Source organism: Rutilus rutilus, assembly GCF_951802725.1.
Source record: "Rutilus rutilus genome assembly, chromosome: 23".
Classification (NCBI taxonomy): Eukaryota; Metazoa; Chordata; class Actinopteri; order Cypriniformes; family Leuciscidae; genus Rutilus; species Rutilus rutilus.
In genome coordinates this window covers 22,143,872-22,164,058 of record NC_140233.1, presented here as the reverse complement: position 1 = coordinate 22,164,058, position 20,187 = coordinate 22,143,872, and the positions used below count along the sequence as shown (strand labels likewise).

Below are 20,187 nucleotides of genomic sequence, written 5' to 3'. Positions count from 1 at the left end.
GCCCCGTACTTACAGCGGCTGGCACACTTCTCATCCATCTATTTTCCCATCCTTCATTGTCTCCTTTCCTCCACGCAGGAATCCCTCAATTGTATTGATTTATAAGTAAAATAAGGGGTATGTAAATACTATGTAATTACACAGTCATACTGTATTTCAAATGTATTTTATAAGATGCAAGATGCTAACATTGCTACAGTATAAGAACTAGACTATCTGATTTGTCAAGCATGTAAACGCATACATTTTTTAAAAAATGCAGTGGCTTCATAATTCATGTTTGTCTCTTCAAGTTAATCACAGACCTTATTAAACACATTAAACAGACATTCTTAAAACCCATGGGAAAGTCCTGAGGGAATCCTTGGGTGCTTCTCAATCAGCTTCCTAGGTCGTGAATCAGTGTATGTATAAGTGAATTCAGGCACTGGTAAGTACAGGACAGCATCCTCATTGTACAACATACTGTGAACAACAGCTGAACTGATGTCATTCTGAATGTTATTTTGTAATGTTATTTAAAGTACGTTATGATAAATACTTTGCTTGTTACATTTACTTTGCTTGTTACATTTACGTGCAACATTTCAGCCGTACATAATTTATAAATGTTAGCAAGATTATGGTCTAGCGATGTACTGTATGTTTATGCTGAAATAATGGTTTGTAGTCTGATTAAAAAACAAACATCTATCGCTTGTCATTATGTGTAGTGAGTTGGCTCACATAACTTGAGTTTCGCGCTTCAGAACTTCCGTTAAGGGAACATTTGAGCGTCGATGCTCCCTGCTTTTCACGGAGCGAACGGTTAAGTGCACTGGTATGATTTTGCAATTGATACAGCTCTTAAAATGGACGACTCCCTGATCAGTGTCCTTCAACTTGGTCACACACTACAACTTGATAAACTGTAAGACACTTAAATGTCTCCCTGCAGGCTGACACTGGGCAATATCAGTGCCAGAACATGCTTACACACTGCTCAGATTTAAAACAGGACTGAGCAAGAGCAATTATATCAAATGCTTATTTTTGGACGACCCACACGAAAGACCAAATAAGGGAACTACACCATGGACAGTATACACACTATACTGAAACATCAAACATTCCTTTCCTTTTCAAGCCACTGGAAAATGTATTCAAAGAAAGGCTAGGCTGAACTGTCAATCAACAGTGAGAACCAATCAGATTTCAGCTGAGGAAGGCGGGTCTAAGGTGTTGAGAAACAAAGGCAACATAGTGATTTGAGATGTGATTAGTGACTAATTAACGTCTCCAGTTGATTTTATTGTAGTGTTTTCTAGTTGTTTCCTCAGTGTAGCACACAACCTGTAATTATTTAGACACAGCAAACCTAATTATGTGAAACACCCCCAACTTCTCCGTTTGACTGCAAACAATGCTAGTCTTAACATTAGCATCTCAAGACAATGGCTGCATCCAAATATTCATACTTCCCTACTACACAGTAGGCGAAAAACAGTATGTGAAAGAGCAGTATGTCTGAATTTACAGTATTTATTAAACAGTATAGGCAAAAACTACTCGGATAACTCATTACTTCCGATAAGATTCTGAAGTGGGCATCTGATGGATCCTGTGAGGCCATGATCTGTTGAGTGACTGAAGCAACGCAACTGACACTGATAGGTCACGTGACAATGACAACATGAAGAATGAGGAACGTTTAGATTAAATTCATACTATATAGAACATATTTTTAAACAGTTGCAAAGTAATTACTTATTCAAAAGAAGTACCTACTCGTAGAGCGATTTCAGACACATTCAATAACTCAATCACACTATGCTACAGACAATGAATACCTTGCTAGCAGCTTGCTAAGAAAACTTGTTAGTATTTTCGAAGTGATCATATTTCACATAAAATTTGCCAGTATCTACAGTACGCATCAACCACCCTGAACAGCATAGTAACCGCATAGCAACACACCAAAAACGCTCAGGACCATTTAGCAACTGCACATTAGCACCTTAGCATTGTTAGCTTAGACAAGCAGACTCACATTTTCTCTTTCAGAATGTGTATAATCTAGTTTATTGTTAGCCTATACTTCAAGTAATCAGCATGAATGAGGTCCAAAACAATCCACAATGCTTTGTTTTGGATTACCAAAAAATAACCATGACATTACGTTCTTTTTTATAAATACAATGCTAATATCGTACTTTTTTTGAACATGTGCCATAAAAATACCATTATATTACTGGAAGCACCTTGAAATACCTTGTAAATAACATGATACATGAATGTACTATTTATTCAGTACCATTGTGCCATGATATTACGGTCTTCTACCAAGGTCCCACTTCTTTTAAGGGGGAAATGCATGCCTAATCAAAATGTAAAGGTACATATCTGGGTAATTTATGTGACGTTTTCATACACAAGCTTGATGTGTGAAATTCAATGACAAGAAGAATGCAGTGATCGCCCAGAAGGTGGCGGTATGCTGTTGCATTTACTTATTTGTCCATGCAATGCATGTGTGTCCCAAAGGATGTATATATTCAAGCTGGTATATGTGTGTGTGAGATGGTATGTATTGCTGCAAGTCACTGCTACAACAGCCAGAGAATGTTTTGTGGTCTGTATGATCAATCATTCTCCCATGTGTGCACGGCTGAAACGTATCAGGTGTCATATTTGTGCTCATTAGGCTGTCCGTTCAGCCTTTGTCTCTACAAACACACTGTCACACACAGAAATTCACTTAAACCTGACCCAGCAATGTATAATAAACAAACCTGGGGCTAAATTGACATGCCACATAAATCAGTTTCTGTTCACTAATCTAATAACATGACACGAAAAGAAACAAGCTCTGAAGCTCTGGCTGTGGTTGAGTTCCTTCAACACTCTTTACCATATGGGAAATATACTAAGAAACTCCAAATATGATGATCCTATGCGAGTGACCCACTTCCTAAAATATAAAGTCAACTAGATATCATAAAGAATTATTTATACAGTGTGTGAAAATTATTAAGTGCGATATAAAGACACGCTATTTCCCAAATTAAATGACTGACGTCCATTTGAAAGCCAAAACTAATGCCAAAACAAATGATTAAAGTAGCATCTGGAATATATTTGCTTTGTTTTGAGTTGAGCATTACAGAATTTTGTTATTTTCCACCCATTAGATTTGGGTTATATAAGAGAAACATTTTAAAACCAAATTTATCTGTAAAGCAGTTTTCATAATGAATATTGTTCCAAAGAAGCTTTGAAGAAAATCACCATACAACCAGTAAACAAGCTAAAAAACAGTTTTAGGCCTATTTAATTTTTCTTTTTGGTATTATTTATATTTTTCTCTCTCTACATTTTTCATGGACCCCTAGCATGTACCTGCGGCCTCCTGGAAGTCCACGAACCCCAGTTTGAAGATTATAGATCGTTTCATGCCGTGTTTACAATATTATTTCAGCACAACAAAAGGATCTCTGGGAAACAAACATCAGAAATATGAAGTGTGAATATTGTCTGTAATGTTCCCTGGTATGACAGGTGTATATTTCATCATTCTCATTTTTCTTTTCTTACTTAAATGAATCATATTTAAGTTCTCCACAGGCATCAGTGACAATAACTTCTGATTTCTGCACCACAGAAGACCGACCTACAATTCGCTTTTCTTCTGCCCATGTTTTCATGCTGTTCTCAAATGTTGTTCACTGTTACAGCTAACACACAAACATTACTGGAATAACAACAGGTAAAGTGGCACTTCATATAAATTCAAAAAGTGTAAAAATGCATTTATATCACATAGAATACAAAACTTGAACTACAAACTTAAGTCTTTTGGCAAACAAACAATCAAAAGATTCATTAGTCATGGATTTTAAGGCCTGAAGTCTCGCTTGTTCTCGATGTAGAAGAGCTGGCCAGTCTGCCAGTGAGCACGAGAAATAAAGCAAAAGAGGCTCCCAGCATCTCTGTTGACTCCAGCTCTTAAATGCTTACAGATGGGCTATAATGGGTTTCCCTGTTTGCCGCTGATCCTTCAATTAATCACACTCTCCTTCTGTTCACACTGAACCTGTACCAGCTTCTTCTACCTGAATCCAAGCCACAGCACGCTTGTACAACTGATCTAAGATCAGTGTAAGAAGATGAAAAGCAGTTTTATGTCAAATTGTATTAAAGGGGTGGTTTACTGCCTTTTTTCTTTGCTTGATTGTGTTTATGGGCTGCAATATAACATGTCTTCGTGTTTCGTTTGTTAAAAAACGCCTTATTTTTCATAAATTTCACCTTTATTGTAAGCCGCTTCCTCCTCTGTCATTTGAACGACCGGTTGACTTCCTTAGTCTATGAAACCACTCCCTCAGAAACAGGCAATGAGCTCAGATTGGTTAGTTCGGCCGGTGTGTTGTAATTGGCTAAACTGCGTCCGGAATCTTCACGCCCATTACCTTTACGGGCGACAGTTGCATGTGCTCCGGACCCGGTCAAATGTAATGGTGTCAATATTGCCTCATCAGTTTGAGCCAGAATCAGACCCAGAGAGCGGTGATAAAGAGAGTCAAGCAGAACCTCCGCAAACACGGCTCTTACTAAACGTTTCTGAAAGGTAATTTTTTTTAATAATTATTATTTTCTCAAAGAATTTCCATACGCTGTTACTTGAAAATGCTACTGCTGTTTGTTAGCTTTTGAGATACGGTTTCCCCCTGATTAAACATTTAATATAACTGAATACATGACTGAGTAATACCGTTTTTTAAAGATATTGTTTTATTGATAGAATGAACAACCGTTTAACTATTCACAAAACTTACCGGTAGTTTACTCAGTTTGTCGTTTTCTTACATAATAACAGCAGCTGAAGTTCGCTGTTGCGATAATTTTTAGAAGTTTGTACACGTTTCTTATACACACAAAATAACATCGAACTAACTAGCTACTATAACCAAACAGCTTTGGCATTGGTTTGCGTTCTTGATCAAATAAAAAAAATACGTCATAAAGTATACATGGAAAATACGTTTACAAAATTTCTACATATTACAAATTCGGATCCAAAATGTTTGTACGCATCTGTCATATACTAAAGCCAGCGCTGGTATTTTTTTACATCCTTGATAAAACTAAAACATTACGTCTTAAATTATACAGGCAAATACATTTAAAATGATTAAATCTTACTTGCAGGTTGTGGCCCAACAACTGCTGCCTCTGGTTTTATAGCTGTAACTGCTTCATGTTGGAGTAATAGTTTCTTGTTGAATCCGACATTGAACTCGTGTAGATTCTGGAAGCTGTCTTCCGTAAAATGCGCAGCACAGAGAGCTAAACTACGATTGTAATTGTCAGGAACATAATCAAACTTAAATTTTAACCATTGTTGACGAACTACAGCGTCTGTAGGAAGCCTGAACACAGAAGACCTGACAGCTACAGCTCTCTCCACTATAACTCCTCCTCTTCGACAGCAGAACATGTTCCGGAGGGAGGGTTGATGTAAATGTATGGGTTAGTTACGTATAAAACCCGGGAAGTATCTCTTGTAGTCCCATTCGAGTCGTTTTTGTAGGCATTAAACTTCCTGATTTTTAAAAGACAATATCTCCGCTTACGTTGAACTTTCAGCGCAGCAACTTTGCAGATACTGTTCATGCACCAACAGCAACATTACACAGTATTTAAAATGAAAAAAGTGAAATAGCAATCAACCACCCCTTTAAGTATGTAGCATTACGAGTTGAAGAATCAAGCATGCTCTCCTGTCACGTTGAAAAGTCTGATTCATTCCAGTGAATTGGTTTATCTTAAATGGCCCTAGATGAAGAGATGGAAAGTCTGATTCGTCTGATTAGTGAATTTACCGAAAGAAATTTACCGGTTCTTTATCTCATGTAAAGTTGGAAATTTTCTCGTATTTGTGGAGTTGGAAAGTTCAATTAATTCTATTGAATTGGTTCGTCATACTGGCAACCAGGCAGCCAGATACAATGTATGCTGATTTCATAAGGGCTTTGCTGAAAAAGTAGCAAGAAGCAAGAAAGATACATGCAGAGAATGTCTAATAAGGCGAAAAGTTTCACTCTCAGTACACTTCCGGCTTCTGAACTGGTTGCAGTTCCACTCTGGTTCCATATGAGGGCGCTCACAGGACGAGTGCAGAATGAATGGAGGTCTATGGAGCTATACCCCTCAAAATCCACTTTTCTCAGGATATAATTTTTTTGTCTAGTAATTTGAATGTTGTATTCGAAAGGAGAAGCAAAGAAATTACACATTGCTGGGTGTTAGATTTTTTAGAGTCACTTATTTGCTTTAAAAAGTCTTTTAAAATGTCAATGACGTCATACACATCGCACGACCAGAGATACTGCTTTACGGCAATCCTTCAGTCGCTTTGGTGCTTTCGCGTTCTGCACTTTCTTTTCTCTCGAAGCATCGGCAACACAGCTGACACAGGTAAATACACGTGCTAGAAGAGTTTTTCTTTTGTTGTTTTAAAAGACCACACCAAAAATACACACACACACACACACACAATGCCATCAAGCGGTATCTCTGGTCGTAATCAGTCCTTCACTGACCAATCAGCGTTCATTAGCAGAATGCTAGCGTGTTATGGGCAACAACAACTTAACCTGTAAGAAATCGAAAGGACATAAGTACTCGTTCATTCAACTTTCGACCTATAACCCATGTTGAACTTGCAAAACCTACAATCAAATATGAGATTTCTCAATGGCAATCGGGTGAAAGAGACACATTTAGCCGTCTAGCGCCATAGACTCCCATTCATTTTGCACTCGTGGGCGATGTGTGGAACTCTGGTGGAACTACAACCAAAATTCGGTACAATAGGACTTAATAGGGAGTGGCCAGGCTCTCCATAGACGGGCTCTGATACATGCTTCGTCCGAAATCGCATACTATATAGTAGGTACTACATTTGGTTTGAGACTTACTCTGTTAGAAAAGTACGTTCTATTATAGTATGAATGTGTGTAGTATGAATGAAATTTGGACGTACTACATCCGCCATGTTGTTATTGTTATGTGACATACACCGTCAGTTGCGTTGCTTCACTTTCATTTGCAAATCCTCTCCTGTGGCTTCATCGGATAGTGATGTGTCCATCGAATGAGCACCTCAGAATATTTTCGCTGGAAGTAGTAAGTCATACGGGTACTTTTCGCCGACTGATTTATGAATACTATGAATTCGGACATACTACTCGGCTCACATACTGTTTTTCATCTACTATAGAAGTAGGCATATTCATATGCAGCACTCTCCGGCCACTTTATCAGGTACACATGGTCAACTGCTTGTTAATGCAAGTATCTAATCGGCCAATCACATGCAGAAACTCAAAGCATTTAGGCCTGTAGACATGGTCAAGACGATCTGCGGAAGTTCAAACTGAGCATCAGAAAGGCGGAAGAAAGGTGATTTAAGTGACTTTGAGCGTGGCATGTTTGCTGGTGTAAGACGGCTGAAAGATCAGTGAAAGATCTACTGGGATTTTCACACATCTCTAGGGTTTACAGAGAATGGCCCAAATAAGAGAAAATATCCAGGTAGCAGCAGTTCTGTGGGAGAACATGCCTTGTTGATCCCAGAGGTTAGAGGATAATGACCAGACTGGTCCAGCTGATAGAAAGGCAACAGTAACTCAAATAACAGTTGGTCATTTATCTATAAATTACAGAAACGTCTATTTGTCTGTATGTCCGTCTGTCTGTCTGTCTGTCTGTGTGTTATTCACATATCTCTCGAACCGTTAGTCCGATGGATTTCAAACTTGACAGGTGTCTCGCTACGGGCACGAGTAAGTGCAGTGCCAAGTTTGACGTTGTTTGGATGAAAAATGCAAAAGATATCGTTAAAAATAACAGTAAAAGAAGCACTTAGAAGGTTGTGGTTTAAAAATAAACATTCTGACATAAACAGAACAGCTGTGTGTCAGCTACACTGTTTACTTTTGAATATTATAGTTTGGTTCCAAAACGTGATAAATCCATTTTGATTCATTTGAGTAAAAATGTGTTTTCTTTACCAAGAAAGTGACAAGATGAAAACCACTATTTTCTGTTTCAAACTTTCACATAGCATTTTTAGGTTATAATAACATAAAAAAAATTCAAATCCAGATTTTGATTTTCAAAGATTTATTATAAAAACGGATTATTTTCCCCAAAAATGCAATAATTTCATGACACTTTTTTTTTCAAAATGCAATTAATCCATTGAATCAATATAAAAGTTATTTTTTATCATATTGAAACTGTTGAAATCAGCCATCGCTAAGAAATATATCCTGAACTTTTTTTGATGGCGATCAGCTCACAAAAACTGATTTTGCACGGGCACTTTGCACGGGCATCAGCCTATTCACAAACTGTTTGCTCAAGCATAGCGTTTTCTCGGAGTTCACTTTGTGCTTTCTACCATGCACATATAAAAATGTCACTGAACTTTTGCTGTGTAATTGTAACAATGAGCACTCAAACACATCAAACCAACAATTAGGCTACTAAAAACACACTCAAAAACTGATTTTGCACGGGCATTTTGCACTAGTAGTTCTTAAGGCACAGTCTTAACATAATGGCTATGTATATGCAACCGTTCACAATGCAAACTAATCACTAACGCAGTAGGCTATGTGAAATATGCAAATGTATTCCAAAACAAATTTATTTGAAAACAGTCATTGGTTTTAGATATCATCAGAAAGTTCTACATTTAAAAAGATATGAATCTGCAAGTTTCAAAGTAGTTTTTCCAATATTTTATATCACTGCAGAATACAATATCAATAAATCTGCAATTTGTGGATGCATGTTCCAAAACAGCACATATCAAATCATAGCTAGGAGTGGTAGCAAATGTTAGTTTGTATGACTAACAACAGGCATCTCATCTCAATATAAAAAACGTAGGAAATTCGAGAAAGATTAGCGCGCACTTGTAAGACCTTTAACGGACATTCACAGAGCATCATGCCAAGTCATTTCCCGCCCTTCAGATCTACAAACCATTTCTCCAGTTTCACCCTTCTATCTGATATGTGCATCTGCATCTCATTAGCATAACTCTGTATAATATTCCCGTCGCGCCCGGTTGCTCACGCATGGACAACCGGGCAATTGTGAATCAAAGATACAGAGGACACTATTTACCAAGTTTATTTGGTTTGCGCCCGTCAGCATGTAAACAGTAAATAGCACGACTGCTTGCTGCGACTCCTGATTAATTTCACAGTCGTTGTGATGCAGGGGAGCGAGGGACTTACTGCCAAACTTGATTAGACACAACATGTACAGATGTTCCTCAATGCTTCAAAGGGAGATTCTCACTGAGAACTGTTATTGTGGATGGGGAAATGAGAGTTAGGTGTTGGTGACTGTGATGCTACCAAGGATGTGTTCCTACATCAACTCCTTTTCTTTTCTTTTGGAGATTGTAAGTTTTGTAATCCATTGAGTTTATAAAAATAATAATATAGACAAAAACTTTGAAACTTTCTTCAAAATATCTTCTTTTGAGGTCTAACCCGATCTCATGAGAAATCGTATATATTTAACAAGGAGGTGATTTTGTATGAATGTGTATGGTGTGAATCCTACAAACGAATTTTAGAACAAAGCATGAAGGTCCACTCCTAAATATAACCGTCACTGGGGTGTGCCGCGTGAGCAAAAAAAAAAAAATCATTTTCAATAATTACAAAATACAAAAGACAACTCACAACTTTGCAAATGTATTCAAAATAAAACCATATATTGAAATAATTACATTGCATAAGAGACACTTTAGATGTTTCTACACTTCGGAGAGACACTTCTACACTTCGAGTGGAGTTAAGCTGTGGCAAATTCAATTGAATGGACGTAATCTGGAAGGGCACACACCTTGTTTATTTGGACCCCCATTACTCTTCCTGAGGTCCCAACAAGTAAAAATACAAAACTACATTATTCAACAATAAAAGTTCAGTCAGTGAAACATACAAACCCAAAATTCATTCCAAATATCAAAATGAACAATTTACTATATATTGTGCCATTAAGTATTCCTTTAAATATTAAAAAAAAAACATCATGCAATATCCGATGGCAAGTCATTCCATATTTTCATTCCTCTACACATTACAGTCTGTTGTTTTGCATTGGTTTTTGAAATAGGAAGTCAAAAACATCCCTTTGATACCTGCCTGGTTTTAAATTACTAGTACTACTATATAAAAGTTGACAGTACAGGACATTAGGAACTCTAGACACTGAAATACTTCTTAGAAAACAAAGCAGGGAGATAATCGTCCTATCCTTCACCAGTGGCCAACCTAAAGTTTTGTGCATTCTTATTATATTAGCCCCTCTATTACATGTTAAAGTGAGTTGTGCGGCTCTATTCTGGACTAATTGTAATTTTTTACTTGATGCACTCGACCACACCACTGGACAATAATCTAAATAAGTAAGAACCATTGTTTGCACACTTTGAGAAATACAATATTGTGGTAAAAAATTTGCACATCTCTTAGGGACTGTTTACACAACACCAGTTTCAACTAAAAACGTAAAACTTTTAATTGGCCATTCGTTTACACGACGATGACGTTTTGGGTGCCTGAAAACATAAACTTTTGAAAACAGGTTTCTCCGTGTAAACAACAAAAACACGAATCTCTGAAGATGATGACGTTCGGTCTATAGTGTTTCATCACCATCATGGCCTAAGGATATAGGGTTTTTATCCGTTTTCGCGGATCCGTGTGAATAGGGATCGTTTTGACAATGGTGTCGTCTGTACGCGGAAAACTCAAAGGAAAAACTTCCCTGTTTTAAGCATATCGTTGTCATGTAAACGTACCCTTAATGACTGTCACAGTCATATTCAGTCTGTTTTGTTTTCATTCATGACATGTGTTCCGTTTGTTCAAGTTTCCCGCCACTAGTCAGTTACCATGGACACTATTCATCACAGCTGTTCGACGTTTAGTTAATCGTCACAGTGTATTTAAGTTCCTGCCTGTGTTCTGTTTAGTTGTCCGGTATTGTCTCGCATGGTAAGTATCTTGTTCTAAACCCCCATGTTAATACCGCATCTTCTTCTTCATCTTCTTTGGATCAATGCGTTACACAGACCTCTTCCCATAACTGTTACCATATTATCTGTTTTGACCACTTCAGCTGTCTAATATAACTCCAAGAAGTCTTGTTTCCTCTACCTGTTCAATATGCACACTCTTTACAGACAGATTTAAATGTGGTTTGAATTTAAATGTAGAATTTGATCCAAACACAATGCTTTTGGTTTTTATCAAATTTAGAGCCGACTTATTATTCCATACCCACTTTACAAATAATTGTAATTCCTCATCCAAAGCAGTAGACAATTGATGAATTGATGTTGCCGGTAAATATAATGTTGCATCATCTGCATACGTGACTGTCTGTGCACACAGTAAATGGTCTAACAGCTACAAATCAGAGCAAAAACCGAGCCATGAGGTCAAAGAAAGTGGACTGTGTCGAGACCAATACAGATCAGGGGCAGATTACAAAAAATAAAAATAAAAATAAGCTGCATTGAAGGTTCACAGAAGCATGCTCTAAGCTTGGAACAAAGCTGGCAATCTGGACTCCTTGCCAACCAGAGCAATCGATGGAGAAGGGCCTTGGTTAGAGAGATGACCAAGAAGCTGATGGTCATCATACATGGAGAAGGGGGAAACTTACAGAAAGACAAAAAGGATCTAGGCTTTAAGGCAGAGATGTCAGGCTCAAGCCTCTCCTCAGCGAAGACACATGACAACCCTCTTGGAATTTGCAAAAAAGTATCTAAAGGACAAGATTCGCTGGTCTGATGAACCTCAGTTTCAAGCGTCATGTCTGGAGGAAACCATGGTAGAATGAAAGCTCAATGCAGCAAAATGTAGAGATATTCTTATACTGAAAACCTGGTTCAGAGAGTTCAGAAACTTAGGATTTGCAGAAGGTCCACTTTCCAACAGGACAATGACCATAAACACACAGCTAAGACGAAACAAGAGTGGCTTATGGACAACTCTGTGAATGTCCTTGAGTTGCCCAGCCAGAGACCGCACTTGAACCCAATCAAACATCTCTGGAGAAACCTTAAAATAGCTGTCCACCCACGGTCCCCATCCAACCTGACAGAGCTTGGGAGGAAGAAAAGAATGGCAGAAAATCCCTAAAGGGAGATGTATAAAGCTTGTTGCATCAATGCCCAAAACTGTAAAGGTGCCTCAGCCAAGAACTGAGTTTAACCTTAGTCTGCAACATGACAAAATGTAAAAAAAGATGCACGAATGGTTTCGAAAGACATTTTATATTGTGATAAGCATTACTCATGAAGTATGTCCAAATTCTTAGTATTCATGAAAGAGTTTGTGAGAAACACTGTGACGGTTTACCACTTCTGTAAAAATTTATGAGTGGACATTTTACTATCTCATGAGGCCACGGGCGAGGACTTGCCAATAGCAGGGATGTGACGCAACTTAAAATGCAGGTCATGTGAAAATGGCAACATTGCAGTAAACTGTATACAGGAACTTGTTTAATTGAACTTATTTAATTTAATTAAGGTCCTATCAGAAAGTATGTGCTAGTGTTGGGGTTTGCAATCTTATATTAAGAAATATGGACCCGAGGACAAAAATATGAAGGAGAACATCAAGTTCTCTATTGAGGACAACCTGGAACGGTTTTTGTTCACGATATTTAGTTTCAAACTGTTGTTAATGTGTCTCAAATTTCACAGTTCAGCAGCAGATGAAGTACCTTGATGTGTATTGAGTTATACTGAAGCATGTGTTGTGGTACAGTGCTTGTATATCCACAGGATATGTAATGCAATGCTGTGAGTTGCGGTGAACAGTCAGATCCTCTCCTACTTCTCAAAAGTAGGGTCCTGTCTGTCACACTTGGGGAGGCGTGTCATTGGCGGCTGCCCCTCCGGCACCTGTTCTCACTCTCACACAGGTCTGAGATCAGTAGGTTGTGAAATTAAGGTCCTGGCCAACACACTCTGCTCAGTGAACACAGCACTGGAACCTTTATGAGCAGGTCACTGATACACCGCACAAACTGTTTCTCATATGTTACATAGATCTATCTATCTATCTATCTATCTATCTATCTATCTATCTATCTATCTATCTATCTATCTATCTATCTATCTATCTATCTATCTATCTATCTATCCACACAGTATATATATATATATATATAGACAGAGAGAGAGAGAGAGAGAGAGAGAAAGAGAGAGAGAGAGAGAGAGAGAGAGAGAGAGAGAGAGCAATGATTTTACAATTATCTGCTGTTAGAGAACACTCAGCGGTCAGACCTGTGGTTGCGGCACACAGACGCTCTCGCGCTTGGCGAGCTTCTCCGTCAATCAGAATTAAGCGCTGCGGACCAGACTCTACACGCGGAACCACCAATCCTACTACGATAAAGGCGTATCTCATTAATATGCATTAGGGTTTGATGATGTCACGTGTCCATCCTCCAATGGCGAAGGCTTAACTTCTTTAGTAAAATTAATGTAGCCTACAGTACATTAAAGCAAACTTGCCAAATGTAAACCATGAAAGTAAATTAATGCAATGCATATTCACAGAAATGAATTAAAAACTTAATATATTGATTTAAAAATTGAACAGGACAAAATTGTGTTTATTATTTGCATTTGCATACACATATATTTATTTATTTATTTATTTTGCGTACAGATTGACTCATTTATTTCATTCTTATTTATTTATTTATTTATTTAAAAATTTGGTTCATTAGTTTATTGGTCTTCAATATATATATATATATATAAAAAAACTGCCTTCTTAATATTAATGGTATTCTGCTGACGTTGTTCGGTCACTATCCAGTAGCGAAAGCTTAGCTTATGAATATTAATGAGCTCGCCTTCCCCGTAGTAGCGTTGTCTGGCTCGCGCACCGGCCACTGACTCCACAGAGAGAGAGAGAGAGAGAGAGAGAGCGCGAGAGAGAGAGCGAGCAGCCGCACAGGCGGACACAAGCTGTGCAGGTCCCGCGATGCCAGTCGGTTCTTAAGCCGCCCGGTTCACCCCCGTGAGAAGGAAAGGAGAGGACACATTAAAAGACCCCTTTTCCCACCTTAACCACAGACTCTCGGTCTGAAACGGACAGGAGAAACCAAAAGAGACAGCGTTAAATTGGAGTAAAGCGCGTCCTCCGGTGCACCCAGCTATAAGAGGATTGCTGTATCCCAAGAACTGCAACGCCGCGTGAAGTGTGTTTAGACGGGAAACATGTCATTGTCTGGGAAAGAAAATAGCTCTACCCCTCATGCCAATTACGTGGGACCATACCGCTTAGAAAAGACCCTCGGGAAAGGACAGACAGGTTTGTGCTTTCATTCAGACGTTCAAATTGTTTCTTTTTGCCATTGCATTATAATCTCCATGTAAGAGAGATCAGCATGTGTTGAGTTGGCTGATGTTGTGTGTTGGTTATATGTTGTTCATGTGCACGATGGACAGGTGGATGCATTTCTGTCATTGATTTCTGTGTTCAGTCACTAACCGTATCTGCAACCTTCAGCTCGGGTGTGTTGCAGCATTGGGATCTGAATGCGTGCTTATGAACTTGTCTAAATACACTGGAGTTTTACATGATACATTGATGCATACCTGCCCAATAACTTGAACTTTTCTAAGAATAACTGTCGGCAGGGTATCGCCACGGATCTACACCTTCATATTTTCATTAGCCTGTGGCCATAAGGGTTTACAGGTGTATGATGATGCCATACCTGAAAGTGATTAATTCATTAAAATTCCTGCTATTTTCGGCGTTTGTCTTTAGATATTGATAATTAACAAATTCATAAAGTAGAATCCCTGCATAGTTATATTACATATATTTGCATACTTATTTAATATTTTGTTTATTAATAGTACATGTTTCATGTCTATATTGATTTATTCTATTTTTTTTTTAAATGAATGTTTTTGTATAATATTGTATACAATTCTCCATGAAATATGACAGTACATGTGGGGTGGCAGCAGGAACCACCAAATCACTGCAAGGAGAAAGTGATGCAACACTTTATTGCTGTTTCTGCCCAACAAATATTACAATTGCGTTTGTTTTTCTTATAACCTCTCCAGCAGAAGATGCTTAGTGCATGTTTTTGGGAACATGTTTGTGTTGATAGGAGCTGAAATTAGGCGATTGCTGGTATTTTATAGTCAAGATCCAATACACAGAGCAGTCCGTTTGAATAATGATGGTTTGATCAGTTGTGCTCTTGGTATAGTTATTCTACCATTTATCAAATGGGAACATGAGATATGTTTTCTGATAATTAAGATTATGCAATCAGCTCAAAGTTCAGATCCTCTGTGTCTCATTGCATTTATTCCTGTCAAGTTTTTCAGTGACAACTTTAGCACTTTAAGAATTGCACTTCATTAGATACAAAATACGGTTCCACTTTATTTCGATAGTCCACTTTAGACATTCTACTAACTTTAAGTAACTTTGCAACTACATGTCAACCAACTCTCATTAGAGTATTAGTAGACTGTAGTAGACTGTTAGGTTTTGGTTAGGTGTTAGGGTTCGGGTTAGTATAAGTTGACTTGTAGTTGCCAAGTTACTTATAGTCAGTAATATCTGTTGGGGAGCATTAAAATAAAGAGTTAGCAGATTTTAAGCAGACAGTCTATTAATACTCTAATGACAGTTAGTTGACGTAGTTGCAAAGTTACTTATAGTTAGTAGAATGTCTAAAGTGGACTATCGAAAAAAAAAAAAGTGTTACACAAAATACAAAAGTTTATTTTAAAGATTGCATGAGCACTCCTTCTAAAACATTTGACTAAAATAATAGATAAATGTACAAAAATGAAGACTGTGGTCGAACTGACTTCATACATCCACTAAAAATCACCAAGTTGATGTCAGAAACGTCTCAGTAAAGTGAAGTAGTTCTGAGCTTGAGCTGATGCTGCTTGGCATGATATTTTCTTATAATGTTGTGTGGAACTTTTAAAGTGTCCAACGGCCCTCTGTAAACCGAAATGCTTCATCCCGGACGACAGTTTAAATATGTAATCCGTGCACGTGCACAGCCTCCAGGATTCGGTTTTGTTCTTCATAGATCACAGTATATGTCAACTCCCGCTCTCCTTTGTGTTAGTGCGGTGGTTCCCAATTCCAGTCCTCGGGACCCACTGCTCTGCACATTTTGTATGTCTCCCTTATTTAACACACCTGAACCAGATCATCAGCTCATTAGGAGAGACTCCATGAACTGAACTTAGTGTGTCAGATAAGAGAGACCTACAAAATGTGCAGAGCAGCGGGTCACGAGGACTGGAATTGGGAACCACTGAGTTAGTGTGCATGTCTACCACCTGTCTGCCTAATCAGATCAGCGCGACACACACATTTGCCATGCCTGGAATGCGACTGACTCACTGTTTTTTCCCTTGTGGATGTTTAACGGCAAGGTTTAGTCCCGCTTAACTCACTTTCCAGGTATCAAGCAAGAGTTTGAAGACAAATGGCCAGTGATTGTAAGCTTCTGGATGCGAGCTCTGTCTGTGATAGATCTGTTATTTATAGTGTAAAGCGGAAGGCCTGGGCTGATCTAGCCGTCCTGCGCAATGCCATATCCATTATGTGATTAGGATCCGACACAAACACACTTGTGTTTGTAATCCCTCATGGTAAGTCTCTGGCTCACACAGTCTTTCACGTGGACCGGGCACTCGTAGGACCACGCGTGCCGCTGACGAACCGAGGGAGGGAGAAAAAGGAATAAAGCTGGATTTTTGGCTATGGCCTTGAGGGCGTTTTGATGTGAGAAAGAGTGAATTGTCTCGTTTCTTGTTGCTAGGGAGTTCCACGGTCTGGGTTAAAAATGCTGTTTTAAGGTTGTGCTGGTGGTGGTTTATTTTAAATGCAGCTTCTAATTGCATAAACGCACGGTATAATTTCATATCTGTTGCTGTTGTGAAATGACGGGGTGGAATCATGTGATTTGCTGAAATGATGCAGTCTCCATTACAAGTTTTATATTTCAACTTCTCTACGCTGATCTAATACAGGATGATCGCTGTAGGTTTATGGAAGATGTTTATCAAGAGCAGTGGACCGCAAACCTGAAAGTACTCACATTTTTAATCATTCAGGATGTGTTGTAAATATCTTGCATAATATTAATTTGAATATATTATCTAATGTTAATGGTACATTTAATTAAATATTTGATCCAATATTTTATGTATATACATTTTTTAATTTGTGAACTTTATCACTTTATTTTAATGGTCCGTTGACTATAAGTTGCACTTACATGTCTACTAACTCTCATTAGAGTGTTAGTAGACTGGTAGGGTTAGAATAAGTTGACATGTAGTTACAAAGTTGCTTATAGTTAGTAGAATGTCTGTTAGAGGACCATCAACAATAAAGAGTTAGTAGAGTGTCTGGTTAAAGGAATAGTTCACTTGAAAATGATCATTTACTCACCCTCAAGTTGTTTCAAACCTGTCTGAATTTCTTTCTTCTGCTGAACACAAAGGATGACAAGTAAATGATGACAGGATTTTCAGAACTATTCCTTTAATATCTGCTACTACTCGACTGAGAGTTAGACAAAGTTACTTATAGTCAACAGAATGTTCAAAAGGGACCATCAAAATAAAGTGTTACCTTAATATGATATGTTCAAGACATGTTGCTGATTATATGAGAGGTATGTAGGCTATAGTTGCATCCCTGATGGAAATGGGACAACACATATTGTCCAATTTACTCAATCATATTATTTGCGATCTTTGCTTTCGATTAACGTAAATCTCTTAAATGTGCAATCTACTAGAAAAAATTATTTAGTGCGAATGTGAACCAATCAAATACTTGAAAATGATTTTTGCATGCTTTGCTTGGGATTTAATAAGGAGAGTAAAACTGTTGAAATTAAGTGTTCATTTATGTGTTTTTGAGCAAGATGAGAAAAGGGGGAGACTTGATAGTGTTTAATAGTGTTTAATGTTCAGTTATTAGAACCATTTAAATTACACTGGGTTACCATACCATTGTGGAGAAGAATGGAGCATTTGCTTGGCTGTGGTACAGCGCATGCTATTACTGCTTTGTTCAAGGAGCATTTACCCTTTTAGCGTGCCAACATGTACTAATGTTAGCTAATAGTTTGTGATTTAGCTGGTACAATCTTATAATTCAGTCACGTGACACAAAACCACTTTGATACTACTAAACTCACTTAAAAATGACTTCATTCCTTGATGTTGAAACTGTGAACAAATCATGTTTGTTTAACTTAATTTGTTCACGTGGGACTGATATACAAGATTAAATCATGTAAATACAGCACACTTTTTTCTTCAGGCCATTGGGATGAAACTGTCAAGGTTAAAGGTACTATATGTACGATTTTTGCATTAAAATATCCCAAAACCACTAGAACAATGTAATATTTTAGCGCCAAAGCCGAATCGCTGGTAACATAGCAAGCCACAATTATTCATTATTGTTTGCCATGGGCAGAGTCTTTTTGGATTGTAGCCTATTTCACATAGAAGAGCCCTTTTGCAACACTTTTGATCACGTGTCCGGACATGATCCTTAACATCCAGCCTAAACATTATTGTCCTTTATTGAACGAGTGACTCTAGTTTCTCTAGTGGATATTTAAGGTGCTTGGTATTGGGTTGTTGGCATTTCAGGACAAAATTTGAAAAATAAATGTTTTTGGTTGGTATGTTTTGGTCACAAATGGGATGACAACGGTTTGGTGTCATTGCTGGATTTGTAATGGTTTCCACATTAGCTTGCCACTATAAAGCAATCAAGGTGTTTGTTTTCCTTATCAATGAACTCCGAGCTGGTCTGATCTCTTCCAATTTGAATGAGTAATTTTGCTTTTAATGTCCTTTGTTGGTATTTTTGGGGCAATCTAACAATGAATAACATGCATGGTCGAATTATTTCCAGCTCAAGTTGTTGTAAACAGACCAGATTTTTTTTCTCATTGTGACTGTTGATGAGAAAAGTTAGGGAAAAATCTAATTTCATATCATTTCCAATCATCATATGTTTTAAACTATTTTTGTTTTTCATTATTTGGTATGGCACACTGAATGTCTGGAATACTGTGTCTATTCAGTCTAGTGTGCTTAAGTTATGCAGTCTGACATGTCAAAATACTGTCTCACTATTTGAATTGATGTCACACCATATTATGTTTTATGTACAGTACTTAGGTCTTTAGACTCCTCTCAGATTGGAACAAGACTTGCTTGTTAGCCATGTTGCCGTTAGCAAAGTCTGCGTCAGGCTTCTGACTCAGTTATTCATAATGCGAGACATTACGCCCCGGCCTCAACCAGCCAAAAGCTGCAAGATGGACAACTATGAGACATTTGGGTCTTTTATGGAGGTTGTAACAGTTTTCTTATGAATTACATTCTGAATCTCCAAAGGAGTTAAACAAACCTCAAGCATGTTGGTTGTTGTCTTGTTACTTTGCTTTTTTTCCCTGCAGTTTGAAAGGTTTTTTTTTTTCTTTTTTTTTTTTACAGTGATTTTAGATTATTTTTGGGCTTACGTGTTTTAATTTAAATTAAAATTTTATTTTCTCATTATTTGACCTTCCATTATTATGTATTCCAGTTTATGTGTGATAATCAGCAGTGCTTGGTTTAATTAGACTTTTTTTTTTTTTTTTTTTTAGCAGGGTCTCATCTGTGTAGCTGCTAGGCTTGAGCAAACCAGAGATTGTTTACCAGTCTTAAGTGGTGTGTGAAAGTGGGTTACGAACACACGCGAGTGTGTGTATGCATATATTATTAAAAAAATAAATGAATGTGCATTATAATGAGACAGTTGTTATATTAAGGGCTGGCTTTGTTCAAAATACAATACTGCTCACATTGTATAATAATTTTTTTTAATGTAAACTATTACATTTTTGTTCAAAATTAACAAGTCAATACAATTGTTGATCCTTCTTTCAAAACATATTTTTGTCTTGTCCTGATTTACTATGGTAAGCCCATTGTAAGTGTTTATATTTTAGACCTGATGGAATGGTTTCCGTGGGAAATTGCCTACGTGTCTCGTCATATCCGCATATGTT

At 37.7% G+C, this 20,187-nt stretch overlaps 1 protein-coding gene across 3 annotated transcripts in view; it reads left to right on the top strand.

Annotated features, from left to right (window-relative positions):
• Nucleotides 1-14,006: 14,006 nt before the first annotated feature.
• brsk2a (BR serine/threonine kinase 2a) overlaps nt 14,007-20,187 on the top strand; it is a 216,790-nt gene continuing 210,609 nt past the window's right edge. For all 3 annotated transcript variants that reach the window (XM_084396512.1, XM_084396511.1, XM_084396510.1), the window contains exon 1: nt 14,007-14,414. In XM_084396512.1, the coding sequence (XP_084252638.1) occupies nt 14,321-14,414 (94 nt within the window). In that variant the 5' untranslated portion in view covers nt 14,007-14,320. The remainder of the gene's footprint in view (nt 14,415-20,187) is intronic.